The sequence below is a fragment of the Manis pentadactyla genome, chromosome 11 (genome assembly GCF_030020395.1).
Source record: "Manis pentadactyla isolate mManPen7 chromosome 11, mManPen7.hap1, whole genome shotgun sequence".
Lineage (NCBI taxonomy): Eukaryota > Metazoa > Chordata > Mammalia > Pholidota > Manidae > Manis > Manis pentadactyla.
Window position 1 is genome coordinate 105029292 of NC_080029.1, and position 15625 is coordinate 105044916.

Below are 15625 nucleotides of genomic sequence, written 5' to 3' on the forward strand. Positions count from 1 at the left end.
ACTTGACAGCCTAGCTCCTTAACAATACTATAAATAAACGAGAAAGCAGAATTTAGAATTCCTCTGAAGAGTTCATTTTAAACTAAAGGCGTGTAGGTGGGGTTTGCCACTCAGTTGGAAAAGCACAACAGAGCAGGGGCTTTAAAACTAGCTTGCTTCCAACTGAGTATTAGAAACGGACCCGTCTTCCACGGCTGCAACCCCTCCAACCCCAACTGAAGAATTTACAAATCAACGCATCGATTTGGCTTCCTGGGCTCCCGGGGCAACGCATCGTACAGTTAGAGCTTACCACCCTTGGACAAAGCCTCGGTCGTGCCCACTCCCCAGCCCTCAGACCCTCCTCGAGCCCTGCGGGCGGGTGCGGACTGAGTCTGCGCCCAGGCCGGAGGCTGCCCGGGAGGTGGTAGATCTCGCGGGAAGAGGAGTCGTTGCCTCGGGAACGGCGTCCTGATCGCGAAAGATGGCGGGGAAAGGTCTTGGCTCCGGGGTCAGTTCAACCCTTAACTTCGGGAGTGACTGGATTCTGGGCCGGCCCGAGGACGCCTAACCTCATCCAACCTGGGGGTCTGAAAGTCTCGTCTCTTTTGCAGAGACGGAGCGTTCCAGGGGCGCCGCTCGCGCCGCGCGTTCCGCAGCCTGCCACACCTCGCCGGGACCTCCTCGCCAAGGAGGAGGAGTATAAGTAAGAAATTCGGCGGCTCTGTTTTCTTTCTTTTACCTAAAGGAAGCTGGTTGCAAGTACTTTTCCTGATGACTGACTGGATCTCTGGGACCCCTCACCGTCCAGTATTTTCTTCTCATCGTCCTGTTCTCTTGCTCTTCTTCACTGTTTTCTCACGCTCACCTGAGTCTTAAAAGGTATTTGAAGGAGGTGAAAACTCAGCCCAAGTAAACATATTCATCAGAAGTGATTTGGATAGCAGAAATTGCCAATAATAGTTAAGTTTCCAGTTTAAGGAAGTCCACTTAATTTCAAGTTCCTAGAGTTCACGTATGTAAATTTCTTATAGGCTTGGTTTCTAAATTGAAAGAATGAGTCTCAGTGCAATTGGAATTATCATTCTCATTTCCGTTTGGTGGAGTTGGGAGGAGGATTTCCTTCCCCGTATCTGCTCTTAGTGAATTACACCTGACACGGGTGCTTTTATTCTTGGACCGTTACACTCTTCACCCCCCAGGTATCACACAAAAGCCAGAAGTAGCTTTCAGTCTGATCGTGTCACTTCTTTAACTAAAACTTTGCCGTGGTTTCCTTCCGTACTTAAAAGCTCCGTCAGATATGGCTCCTCTCCTATTTGATCTTATCTCTGTTTTTTGCCTACTAACTACTCCTCTCTGTGGCCTTTAAATTCGTCAAACTTTTTCCTCGGGGACAGTCACATATTCCCTCCCTTAATTATGCTCTCTTTTTATTGTCTTACCAATTTTTCTTTGAATTCGAGTAATTTGTGACAATGAATTCATTTGTTAGTTTACTTTTTGTCTATATCCTCCAGTGTACTGTAAGCTCCATAAGGTTGGAGACCAAGTATTTTGTTTGCCCTTAAAATAAAATATTTTAACAACTCAAATTCTTTTTATTTTAAAATGACTAATTTCTTTTAAAACTTGGACAAAAATCTGGAAGTTCCTCTAATGGTTAAACATAGAGTACCAGATGATCTATACTTAAAATTAAAGCGTATTTAAAGTTAAAACTGACATTCACTGTCTTTAGCTGAACTAGGCACATGCTAGCTTGCCATAGTATGCAGGAGGATATCTTCCCCCTCTGATGCAGTGGATCTTAAGCAATTAGCCTACTGTCCATGTACAGTTATGAATAAGCTGTGATCAACCCAGAATGGTTATTTTCATTATCATATACCAGATAGCCCCAAATAGCACATACATTGATTAGGTTAATTCATATCATTATTTAAGGGTATATTTTGCACCTGGCTCTGCTGTGTTGTTATCGTCCTACTTAATGACACCTTAAAGACATCTACAGGAGCTATTCTATTTTAGCAGTAATTGTTTTGCAGTAAAGGTGGCCAGCTATTCTGTTGCCTGTTCTTGGATGTGCAAATCTGAGACATAGGAACTACGTAGCTTCCTGGATCTGCCTGAAGTTGTAGATTACTTCTGTTCCATACAGAAGAGTAAAATGTCTGGCCTTTGTTATATGAAGCACGAATATGAGTATTTTGCCACATGTTGTCATGGTTGGCATGTCTTTTTTAACAGCACTTCCCAGGGATCCCAGTCCAGAATCTTCTATAATCAGCTCCTGTCAAATAGTTGGAGGAAATAATCACTATCTGTGAGGCTAAACTAAGGAATATGCTGATCACTGAAGTAAGTAGTTTCATGCCTGTATTAAAGCCAGAAAACCAAACAACAAAATTATGTCACATCTCTTTTAACTGGTCTTGATAACTGATAGGCAGGCCCCCCATTCCCCACACCCCTTCCTGGTATATGCCAGTTACATTGGATTTGTAGATTAATTTGCAGAGAGCTGACATCTCTGTGCTTTTGAATCTTCTCTTCCACAAATATGGTACATCTTCATTTACAAAGGCTTTTTTTTCTCATGGGGTGGAGTCCGTTAATAATATTTTACTTTATTTCTATGTAAAAGTCTTGTATATGTAATTTATTACAAGGCATCCTACAGTTTTTCTTGCTATGATGAATGGCTTTTCTACTCTATTTCTAATTGGTTTGATGTGTAGGAACATTACTGTTTTTTTATGTTGATCCTACACCTATATTTATATAGATACGGATTGTCAGACCTGATGAATGCTCTTAATTCATTCTGTAGAGTCCCTTGCATTTTTTTATAACAACAGTTATATCATATACAAATTATGATAGTTTTGTCCCATTACAGTTTCTCCATACACTTTCTTTTCTTCTCCACCTGGTTAGAAGCTCCAGTGCAGTATGGAAATAGGAAAAGTGATGGTGAGCATCCTTATGTTGGTTATGATTTTTCAGGAACCCACTTTTAATAATTTATCCCAATATTTAAGTTTTACTGTAGAGTTTTTGGTAGATTCTTGTACCAGGTTTAGGGACACTGTTTCCTTTAATTTTCCTATTTTGAATGTAAATCTTATCAAAACTTTTCCCAAAAGAATTTTGGTGAATACCCACTGCTCCCATTTAATATTTTGACATACTGAACAGCAGAGCAGATTTCTTACTTTCTTTTCAAGACTGCTGAATTTGATTGCTATAGTTTTGTGTATGTTTTTTTGCATTTATGAACAAAAGTGTGATAGGTATTGCACTTTTTTCTAGGTCTTTTTCTTTCTGATTTTGAAAGCAGTATTACCCTAGCCACATGAAATAAATGAATAGTTTTCCTTTTCTGCTTTTTCCATTCTGGGAAGCTTTTTGTAAAGGGATCCTTTGATTAAAAGTGTGAAGCTGAGTCTGATATTCTTTGGTATTGCTGATGGAATTTTTTTGCCTTTTGATTCTGGATCATTAACAGTTATTCATTTATTTAGATATACTAATGCTTCCAGAATAAATTTTGGTCACTTGATAGTTTTCTAGAAAAGTGTCCACTTAATGTATGTAGTAGCATAAATTTACTCTAATTATGCTCTTAGGTTTCAAACTTGAATGAATTTGTAAAATCATACACACCTTTTGAGAACTTTGCAATATTGTCTTTTCTTTCTTTCAGTCTTGCTGGAAGGTTTATCTATTTCATTGGTCTTTTCAGGGAACAAGCTTTTGATTTTATTGCTGATTTGTTGTTTCTTTATTGGTCTATATTCTATCTCCTCTAATTGTGGTGGATTAGTTTTTTCATTTTTAGTTTCATTTTTTAGTTTTTTTCTTATTTCTTAATAAATACATTAATTTCTATAAATTTCTCCCCTATTATAGCTTTTCTGTACTTTAGGACCCATTTAGATATATGTATTTCTTCTGCAGTTTCTTAGTTTTAAATAGTTAATTATTTTCAGAGTGATTATTTAGGAGTGTGTTTTTTAGTTGCCAAGCCCATAGGTTGGTTTGTTGGGGTTTTTTATTGTTGTTATTTTAAAGTTTATTTTTAGTTGCCCTATGATCAAACAGTGTATATACTGTTGTGACCAGGGATGTGTTCAATTTTTCTAAATGTTCCATAGCTGGTAGACTACTTTTCTTCTGTTCTTTTAAAATAATTGCTTTGGTAATTTATAGAGTGTTCTTTTTGTCTCTGAAGTTTTGCAGTTTCACTAGATGTGTATAGATACGTATTTGTTTTCTTAATTCTACTTGAGATCCATGTTTTCATTTCTAGAGAATTCTCAGCATCTTTTCAAATACTGACATTCTCTCTCCTCTGGGATTTCTTTCTGCAACTTCTATTAGATAGATGTACATCTTTGTCATTCAGTCTGTCTTCAATGGATGTTAACCTCTGTTTTGTATTTTTGTCATTTTGCTTCTCTGTATCTCCTTTCAGGTAATTTTTTCTTATCTACCTTCTAATTCATTCATTCCCTCCTCAGTTCATTCTGTGGTTCAGCTTATCCACTGAGTTTGAGTTTTTTATTTCAATGACTATATTCCTCATTTAAGATAATTTGTTTCTTTTCCAAATTTAGTGTTCTTTTGTAGTAAATACTGGTTCTTCCCTCATGTTTTCTACTCTTCCTCTTTTTTTTCCTTTTGTAAATGAAAAATGCTTAATTAAAAATCTATTTTAGGTTGTTTTATTTCCAGTTCTTATGGTACAGATTTGGTTGCATCTGCTGATTTTCTGTTTTTGTGACTTCTTTTTTCATGCAACTTGTTATCTTTGTGAAGTTGTCTTTAGCAGGATTTGCTTTCTGAGGAAGTTCCATATGTTCTAGATGAAGTAAATGTCCCTCTAGGTGGTTTCACATTTACCTGTCCTAGCTTATCAGAGTTTTCACTGGTTTCAGTCTAGCTTTCTATACTAAACTTTTGGCGTAGTGTCTCTATACCATCTGGGTAAGGTGAATTTGGACTGTACTCCTGTATGCTCTAATCAACCCACAAGAGAATCTTTTCTACCTATGGCTCTAGTTTCATTTCCGTTCACCTAAGTTATGGGTAGTGTTTTTGTGGCTTGCGTTTTACAGGTGTCACCCTTCATGACTCCCACTCGTGTCATCAGTTTCTAGCTGGTAAGCTGTTTTGGCTTCTGTTCCTGTTTACTGCTCTCAATTTGACTTGCAGCTTTATTTTTAGGGCCAGGGTATTTCCCTTGCCTGAGTTTGAGTTTAGTGATATTTCTTTCATTACATTTTATCCAGCATTTCCCTGCATTTGGAGCAGAGGAATAGTCTTCAGAGTCATCTTGGTCTGCTATATTGATCAGAGCTTCTATTTAAGTTCTCATGATTCTTGTAAGGGAAATGTGAAAAATCAGGTACTGGCACCCTAAATGCAACTTCAAGTCTTAATATTTTTCTTTTGATTAACTCATCCTAAGAATATTCCTTAAAGCAGCAGACTGTTTTAAGTATGAATATGGTACTTTTTTTTTCTGGGAGTGGGGATTTGTGGTGATTTGGATTATTTCTGAATCACGTATCTAAGAAGAACAAACACGGTACCTTACTGTTAAAATTGCTCAACAATTTCTTCATATAACTTCAAAAGAGCCTAGATGGTCTAGATATGTGACCTATGACTAGAATAAAACATGCTTTTGAAGATGTTTATTATAGTTTTAACCTTTAAAAGTAAAAAAAAGGAATTAAACTAACAGTAGGAACAATTTAGTGCATTATGTAAACTGTAACTCATTAGAATATTGTATACCCATTTATGACACTAATTATAAAGATTTCTAGAGATAAACATATTGCTTCTATATTGTTATAGGAAAACATATCTTAGAATTGTGTATATACATGAAAATTAGAAGGGAATATTAAAAATAAAAATAATTGGATAATGGTAGTAGGATTACGAGCAATTTTTCCTTTAAAGTTTTCTTCAGTAGTATTGCCATTCTTGCAGTCTAGATGGAGACAAATGGTATTCCTATTCTTTGCTAGATTCCAAATAGATTGAAAAATTTTTTAAAAAGAAAGAGCGGCAGGTAGAGGTCAAAATAATCACCTTTTTTTTTCTGATGAAGCTGTTAGCAAAATACATAGCTGAGGTGTGAGCCACATTAGGTCTGCTCACTAAACCCCAGATTTGTCTGGCCGGTCACAGCAACACCCCAGACCAAAGTAGACCCTTTCCTGACTCTGCTCTACTTCCCATCCCCAGCTGAAGTTGATCCCAAGAAGACAGAATGGAACTGAGTTGAACTTAAAGAAGTTTATTCTTCTCAAATAAGTCATTCCACCTGAAGTGAGGGCCAGAGAGAGGCCAGAGCTACACTGTTTGAATTTCTGTTACAAAGCAGGAGGAATCATGGAAAATTGGAGATAGTATTCTAATAGTTATGTTTTGGCTAAAGTGTACTGTAGCATCTTCAGTATATAAAAAATACTATTTTCTGCTTTTAGGCGTTTAAATGCAGAATTGGAAGCAAAAACAGCTGATCTGGTTCGACAAGCTGAGGAAGTAATAGTAAGTAAATGTACAATTATTAGTAATTTCTTGTAAGTGCAATTTTTTTAACTTTTTAATTTGATATATAACATACATGCAAAAACAAGTACCCAGGGCAAAAATTTTCAGCTCAATGAATCATCACAAATGGAACATGAATATATGTATAGGTGTATGTACATATGCACATATATGTTTTTGATAAGCATTTTCTGAAATCCACTGAAAAAGTGTTTTCCATTTAGATGTTCCAACCTAATCACAAAGAACATTAATATTTCATAATCTTTCCCTTTGCTTTAAGATTAATATTTGAGAGTAGCTATATAGAATTAACACTGGTAATTCAGTAAGAATAGAAGTAACATTTTCTCTGGACATAAGCTGAATAAAGGAAAACAATCATCATTAATACTCAGATGGTAATTTCTTTCTTAAACTCAGCATTTGACTTCTTTAATTCAAAATAAATGGAATGTGAAACTACATTGCTACAGGTCTTATTTTTATACCATAGCATTTAGAATTCTGTGCCTTGATTTCATATAAACCGTGAACAAGTCTGAAATGATTAATGATCAGAAAGGCATTCGAGTGTATTCTAGTTTTGTGTTTTCTTCTATATGACTTACCTTTACTCAATTAACTAGAGAGAGCAGCAAGAAGTACAATCTAGGCCTGTTTCAACACAAATTAAATCACATGAAGAGGAAGATGATAACAGTTTAAGGTAAGTGAATTAAATTACCTAATGCCATTTTTTGATGATGTATGTGAATCTTAATATAAAATCTTTTTGCATGTAAGTATTGGAAATCCTTTTCTGAAGAGTAAAATTGTGTATGATATACAAACAATTGGGCACTTATGCCAATCAGATACAATATAAACCCTTTACCTACTTTATCTCATTTAATTCCCAGATTCCTATTTTGAAATAAGTATTATTGTCATCAGTTTAAAAATGAGAAAACTGGAGTTTAGGGAAGTTCAGTACCTTGCCCAAGGATATAGATAGAGTGTGATTTCACTGAGGTTCAAACCACAGTTGATAAGAGTTTTAAACCTGTTCTCACATACTATACTGCCTTTCTTAGAAAATCGCTTATGAAGATGTAAAAATAAATAAATTAGTAAAAACAATGTATTAAATCTGTTTTTCCTTGATTTTCATGTGAACTTCAGATATGTGAAGGAATTAGTGAAAAAGATATTTGGAAACAAATTTAGGAAAAGTACAGGATCTGTGTGAATAAAACTATAAAATCTTACAGTAGAGACGATGGTGATCATCAAACATTCCAAGTCTCTTGCTATGAGTAGAAGTCCAGTGCTTCTCTTCCAAGCCTAAACAGACTTAGTCTGTGTGAATCTCCAGCTGACTCTTTCTGTGCCATAATCAATGAAAATCTACTTGGTGAATGAAACCTCCCAGCCTGGTCTCTGGGTGATGTGGAACATGTGGAAAAAAGGGCTTTTTCTTCCTCTCTACTGCTACTTCAAGTGTGTTAAGCTACTGAGATTTTGGGGTTAATATCCTAGCCTATCCTAAGTAGCATAGCAACTGATATTGAGAGTCAGGTGTTGTATAACAAAAACTCTAAAAGTGTGGCTTTAGCTTTGCAGTTAGGTTTAAATTAAGCCAGCAAGGAAATTGATATTGGACGCTGGAAAGGTAGAGGAATACTGTTATGTAGTGGCAATAGATTTCGTAAAACTGTTCTTTGGTAATCTTAGAGGCAGAACAAGTATCTAATGAACTTGTGCTCTTAGGGAGAGAGGTTGGAAAATAAAATTTTAGTAGTATGCACTGTTACTGTTAGCTGTATTTGGCATTGCATTATAAGAAAGAGACAAGTTTGGGAAAGAGTTAGCTGTTTTGGAGGCACAGTGAATGGGAATGTGGAGATTCCAGGAACTAGAGACCTTGTTATATTGAAAGAGTCACCTAATTTTGATGAGATTCAGTTTGTCTGTTTATTTCATCTGTTACCTGGGCTTTTGGAGTCATATGTAAGAATCCATTGCTAAACTTAAAGTCATTAAGATTGGCCACATGCTTTCTTTGAAGACAGTTGTATAGTTTTAGCTCTAACATTTAAGTCTTTGATCCATTTTGAGTTAATTTTTGTACCTGGTATGAGATAAGGGTCAAACTTCATTCTTTGGCATGTGGATATCCAGTTGTCTCAGGACCATTTGCTGAAAAGACTGTTCTTTCCCCCACTGAATGGTCTTAGTACTCTTGTCAAAACCCAGCTGACCAGAGACACATGATTTTATTTTTGGACTCTCAATTCTCCTACATTTGATCTATATATCAATTCTATGCCAGCACCACACTGCCTTGATTACCCTTACTTTGTAGAGTCAGCTGCTTCTTAGACCTCAAAAGTTAGGAGATAAAATTGAGAAAATCTTTGAAGAACAAAAGCGTATTAAAGCTCAACCTTCAGGCAAAGATCATACTACAAGTTAGTTTTCACAACTATTGATAACATTTTCCAGTGGATTAAGGTTCTTCATGGCAAGGATAATTTTAAATGGCACTTATTAACTTTCCAGTGGATAAAAGGGCTCAGGGCAAAGATCTAACTAAAGGTATAATCTCCCTATAAAATCTAACAACCTCAAAGTGAACTGTGGGGTGGGAACCAGGGGAGGGTTCAGGGCAAAAAAGTATAGTCTTGGAAAGAACTGTGCATGTGGTACTGTACATGGAACTGACTGGAATCAAATAGATAAACTCTGCTTTTTGAGAGTTGTACCTGCAAAGAAGTTTTAAGAATGACAGACTAAAACTGTTTGGGTTTGTTTATCTTAAAATAGCTATGGATCCTCCCAATCTTGTAAGATGAAGAAGCAGACTGTAGGAGTTGCACAGCCCTAAGAAGATACAACGTTTAAATACGTTAGAGGGTTTAGAAACAAAAAAAAATATTTTATTTAAGTGCAATATATTTGACTCATACTTGAAATATTGGGACACTATTCATCTATTCAAAAATAGTTTTATGTACAATCCAGCAATTCCCCTTTAGCTATTTACCCAAGAAAAATGAAACGTATGTCCTAGAAGAAACCTGTATGCAAATGTTTATAGCACTTTTATTCAAATTGCCAAGAACTGGGAATAATCAAATATTTATTAAGTAGTGAATGGATAAATAGATTATGACATATTCATGCAATGGAATCCTACTTGACAATAAAAAGTAATGAAGTACCGTTACAACAACAACATAGATGTGAAAGAAGCCAAACTAAAAACTATATATTCTGTGTGATTCCATTTGTTTGACATTTGACAAAGGTAAAACTATAGGGACAGAAATCAGATTAGTTGTGTGTGGGGCTTAGTGGAGGGGATTAACTACAAGGGGACACAAGGGAATTTTTTGGGTTGATGGAAATATTCTCTGTCTTGGCTGTTGTGGTGGTTATGTTACCCTATGTTTGTTAAAATTTATAGAACTATATACCTAAAAAGGGTATATTTTAATAGGTAAATGTAAATTACATTTCAATAAACTTGAAGAATTTTTAACACCATTAGTGCCTTGTCTACCTACACCTGGTACAATGGTTAGTAAATTGACCAGGTCCTGACCCCAGGGAGTTAATGCCTAGTGTGTAGCCTTTTTTTTTTTCTTTTTTTTAAAACTTATGTTTACTAGGCTCTCCCCTACCCCAAGTCCCCCCACAAACCCCATTACAATCACTGTCCATCAGCATAGTAAGATGTTGTAGAATCACTACTTGTCTTCTCTGTGCTGCAAAGCCCTCCCCTTTCCCCCACCCCCCACATTATACATTCTAATCATAATACCCCCTTTCTTCTTCTGCGCCCTTATCCCTCCCTACCCTCCCATTCTCCCCAGTCTCTTTGCCTTTGGTAACTGTTAGTCCATTCTTGGGTTCTGTGATTCTGCTGCTGTTTTGTTCCTTCAGTTTTTCCTTTGCTCTTATACTCCAGAGATGAGTGAAATCATTTGGTACTTGTCTTTCTCCACCTCGCTTATTTCACTGAGCATAATACCCTCTAGCTCCAAGCATGTTCCTGCAGATGGTAGGATTTGTTTTCTTCTTATGGCTGAATAATATTCCATTGTGTATATGGACTACATCTTCTTTATCCATTCATCTACTGATGGACACTTAGGTTGCTTCCATTTCTTGGCTATTGTAAATAGTGCTGCGATAAACATAGGGGTGCATCTGTCTTTTTCAAACTGGAGTGCTGCATCCTTAGGGTAAATTCCTAGAAGTGGAATTCCTGGGTCAAATGGTATGTCTATTTTGAGCTTTTGGAGGAACCTCCATACTGCTTTCCACAGTGGTTGAACTGATTTACATTCCTACCAGCAGTGTAGGAGGGTTGCCCTTTCTGCGCAACCTTGCCAACATTTTTAATTGGATTATTTGCTTTTTGTTTGTTGAGGTGCGTGAGCTCTTTATATATTTTGGATGTCAAGCCTTTATCGGATCTGTCATTTACGAAAATATTCTCCCATACTGTAGGGTACCTTTTTGTTCTTTTGATGGTGTCCTTTGCTGTACAGAAGCTTTTCAGCTTGATATAGTCCCACTTGTTCATTTTTTCTTTTGTTTTCCTTGCCCAGGGAGAAATATTCATGAAGAAGTCGCTGATATTCATATCCAAGAGATTTTTGCCTATGTTTTTTTCTAAGAGTTTTATGGTTTCATGACTTACATTCAGGTCCCTGATCCATTTTGAATTTGCTTTTGTGTATGGGGTTAGACAGTGATCCAGTTTCATTCTCTTACATGTAGCTGTCCAGTTCTGCCAGCACCATCTGTTGAAGAGACTGTCATTTCCCCATTGTATGTCCATGGCTCCTTTATCGAATATTAATTGACCATATATGTTTGGGTTAATGTCTGGAGTCTCTAATCTGTTCCACTGGTCTGTGGCTCTGTTCTTGTGCCAGTACCAAATTGTCTTGATTACTATGGCTTTGTAGTAGAGCTTGAAGTTGGGGAGTGAGATCCCCCCCCCACTTTATTCTTCTTTCTCAGGATTGCTTTTGCTATTTGGGGTCTTTGGTGTTTCCATATGAATTTTTGAACTATTTGTTCCAGTTCATTGAAGAATGTTGTTGGTAATTTGATAGGGATTGCATCAAATCTGTATATTTCTTTGGGCAGGATGGCCATTTTGACGATATTAATTCTTCCTAGCCAAGAGCATGGGATGAGTTTCCAATTGTTGGTGTCCTCTTTAACTTCTCTTAAGAGTGTCTTATAGTTTTCAGGGTATAGGTCTTTCACTTCTTTGGTTAGGTTTATTCCTAGGTATTTTATTCTTTTTGATGCAATTGTGAATGGAATTGTTTTCCTGATTTCTCTTTCTATTGGGTCATTGTTAGTGTATAGGAAAGCCACAGATTTCTGTGTGTTAATTTTGTATCCTGCCACTTTGCTGTATTCTGATATCAGTTCTGGTAGCTTTGGAGTGGAGTCTTTAGGGTTTTTTGTGTACAATATCATGTCATCTGCAAATAGTGACAGTTTAACTTCTTCTTTACCAATTTGGATTCCTTGTATTTCTTTGTTTTGTCTAATTGCCGTGGCTAGGACCTCCAGTACTATGTTAAATAACAGTGGGGAGAGTGGGCATCCCTGTCTTGTTCCTGATCTCAGATGAAAAGCTTTCAGCTTCTCGCTGTTAAGTATGATGTTGGCTGTGGGTTTATCGTATATGGACTTTATTATGTTGAGGTACTTGCCCTCTATTCCCATTTTGCTGAGAGTTTTTATCATGAATGGATGTTGAGTTTTGTCAGATGCTTTTTCAGCATCTATGGAGATGATCATGTGGTTTTTGTCTTTCTTTTTGTTGATGTCGTGGATGATGTTGATGGATTTTCGAATGTTGTACCATCCTTGCATCCCTGGAATGAATCCCACTTGGTCGTGGTGTATGATCCTTTTAATATATTTTTAATTCGGTTTGCTAATATTTTATTGAGTATTTTTGCATCTATGTTCATCAGGGATATTGGTCTGTAATTTTCTTTTTTGGTGGGGTCTTTGCCTGGTTTTGGTATTAGGGTGATGTTGGCTTCATAGAATGAGTTTGGGAGTATTCCCTCCTCTTCTATCTTTTGGAAAACTTTAAGGAGAATGGGTATTATATCTTCTCTGTATGTCTGATAAAATTCCAAGGTAAATCCATCTGGCCCAGGGTTTTTTTTTCTTGGGTAGTTTTTTGATTACTGCTTCAATTTCTTTGCTGGTAATTGGTTTGTTTAGATTTTGTGTTTCTTCCTTGGTCAGTCCTGGAAGGTTGTGTTTTTCTAGGAAGTTGTCCATTTCTTCTAGGTTTTTCAGCTTCTTAGCATATAGGTTTTCATAGTAGTCTCTAATAATTCTTTGTATTTCTGTGGGGTCCATCGTGATGTTTCCTTTGTCATTTCTGATTCTGTTGATGTGTGTTGATTCTCTTTTTCTCTTAATAAGTCTGGCTAGAGGCTTATCTATTTTGTTTATTTTCTCAAAGAACCAGCTCTTGGTTTCATTTATTTTTTCTATTGTTTTGTTCTTCTCAATTTTGTTTATTTCTTCTCTGATCTTTATTATGTCCCTCCTTCTGCTGACTTTAGGCCTTCTTTTTCCAATTTTTTTTTTTGTTCTTCTTTTTCCAAATTTGATAACTGTGACGTTAGACTATTCATTTGGGTCTGTTCTTCCTTCTTTAAATATGCCTGGATTGCTACATACTTTCCTCTTAAGACTGCTTTCGCTGCGTCCAACAGAAGTTGGGGCTTTGTGTTGTTGTTGTCATTTATTTCCATATATTGCTGGATCTCCATTTTAATTTGGTCGTTGATCCATTGACTATTTAGCAGTGTGTTGTTAATCCTCCATGTGTTTGTGAGCCTTTTTGCTTTCTTGTTACAATTTATTTCTAGTTTTATACCTTTGTGGTCTGAAAAGTTGGTTGGTAGGATTTCAATCTTGTTGAATTTACTGAGACTCTTTTTGTGGCCTAGTATGTGGTCTATTCTGGAGAATGTTCCATGTGCACTTGAGAAGAATGTGTATCCTGTTGCTTTTGGGTGTAGAGTTCTATAGATGTCTATTAGGTCCATCTGTTCTAGTGTGTTGTTCAGTGCCTCTGTGTCCTTATTTTCTGTCTGGTGGATCTGTCCTTTGGGGTGAATGGTGTGTTGAAGTCTCCTAGAATGAATGCATTGCAGTCTATTTCCTCCTTTAGTTCTGTTAGTATTTGTTTCACATATGCTGGTGCTCCTGTGTTGGGTGCATATATATTTATAATGGTTATTTCCTCTTGCTGGACTGAGCCCTTTATCATGTAATGTCCTTCTTTATCTCTTGTTACTTTCTTTGTTTTGAAGTCTATTTTGTCTGATACTAGTTCTGTAACTCCTGCTTTTTTCTCCCTATTGTTTGCATGAAATATCTTTTTCCATCCCTTGACTTTTAGTCTGTGCATGTCTTTGGGTTTGAGGTGAGTCTCTTGTAAGCAGCATATAGATGGGTCTTGTTTTTTTATCCATTCAGTGACTCTATGTCTTTTGATTGGTGCATTCAGTCCATTTACATTTAGGGTGATTATCAATAGGTATGTACTTATTGCCATTTCAGGCTTTAGATTCGTAGTTACCAAAGGTTCCAGGTCACTTTCCTTACTATCTAAGAGTCTAACTTAACTCACTTAGTATGCTGTTACAAACACAATCTAAAGGTTCTTTTCTATTTCTCCTCCTTTTTCTTCCTCCTCCATTCTTTATATATTAGGTATCAAATTCTATACTTTTTCTCTATCCCTTGATTGGCTTTGGGGACAGTCAATTTAATTTTGCATTTGCCTCGCAATCAGCTTCTCCCCCCTCCCTACCATGATTTTACTACCTCTGGTGGCAGCTATCCAACCCTAAGAACACTTCCATCTATAGCAGTCCCTCCAAAATAGACTGCAGAGATGGTTTGTGTGAGGTAAACTCTCTCAGCTTTTGCTTATCTGGAAATTGTTTAATCCCTCCTTCAAATTTAAATGATAATCTTGCTGGATAAAGTAATCTTGGTTCCAAGCCCTTCTGCTTCATGGCATTAAATACATCATGCCACTCCCTTCTGGCCTGTAAGGTTTCTGCTGAGAAGTCTGATGTTATTCTGATGGGCTTTCCTTTGTATGTGATCTTATTTCTGCCTCTGGCTGCTTTTAACAGTCTGTCCTTATCCTTGATCTTTCCCATGTTAATTACTATGTGTCTTGCTGTTGTCTCCCTTGGGCCCCTTGTGTAGGGGGATCTGTGGATCTCCATGGCCTGACAGACTATGTCCTTCCCCAGATTGGGGAAGTTTTCAGCAACTACCTCCTCAAATACACTTTCTATCCCTTTCTCTCTCTCTTCTTCTTCTGGTATCCCTATAATGTGAAAATTGTTCTGCTTGGATTGGTCACACAGTTCTCTCAATATTCTTTCATTTTTAGAGATCCTTTTTTCTCTCTGTGCCTCAGCTTCTTTTATTCCTCTTCTCTAGTTTCTGTTTCATTTATTGTCTCCTCCACCCTATCCAACCTGCTTTTAATACCCTCCATTGTGTTCTTTAACGATTGGATCTCTGACCAGAATTCATTCCTGAGTTCTTGATTATCTTTCTATACCTCCATGAACATGTTAATGATTTTTATTTTGAACTCCCTTTCAGGAAGAGTCACGAAGTCCATATCATTTAAATCTTTCTCAGGAGTTGTATTAACAATTTTACTCTGGACAAGGTTCCTTTGGCGTTTCATGTTTGTATATGGCGCCCTCTAGTGTCCAGAAGCTGAAGTCTCTGGAGCTGCTGAGCCCCTGAAGCAATGTTGGGGGGTCGCAGGGGAGCAGTACTGGGGGGTGGAAAGAGCTGTTCCCCTGCCTCCTGGCTCCTGTGCCTGTCTCCACTGCTTGAGCCAGTGGGCTGGGCACACAGGTATAAGTTTTTGTCCCGGAGCAGTCAGATATGGATCCCTGCTTTCCACAAGCAGCTGGAATCCCAGTCTCCCCAGGAACTCTGCCTGCATTAACTTTCCAACCCAGGAGTCAGGCGAGTCTCA

General features: G+C 37.1%; 1 protein-coding gene across 2 annotated transcripts in view; it reads left to right on the forward strand.

Annotated features, from left to right (window-relative positions):
• The first annotated feature begins 412 nt into the window (after nucleotides 1-412).
• The window catches only part of TEX9 (testis expressed 9), a 99002-nt gene continuing 83789 nt past the window's right edge, over nucleotides 413-15625 (forward strand). For both annotated transcript variants that reach the window (XM_057488836.1, XM_036929719.1), the window contains exons 1-4: nucleotides 413-490; nucleotides 594-685; nucleotides 6492-6555; nucleotides 7188-7267. In XM_057488836.1, coding sequence (XP_057344819.1) covers nucleotides 464-490; nucleotides 594-685; nucleotides 6492-6555; nucleotides 7188-7267 — 263 coding nt within the window. In that variant the 5' untranslated portion in view covers nucleotides 413-463. The remainder of the gene's footprint in view (nucleotides 491-593; nucleotides 686-6491; nucleotides 6556-7187; nucleotides 7268-15625) is intronic.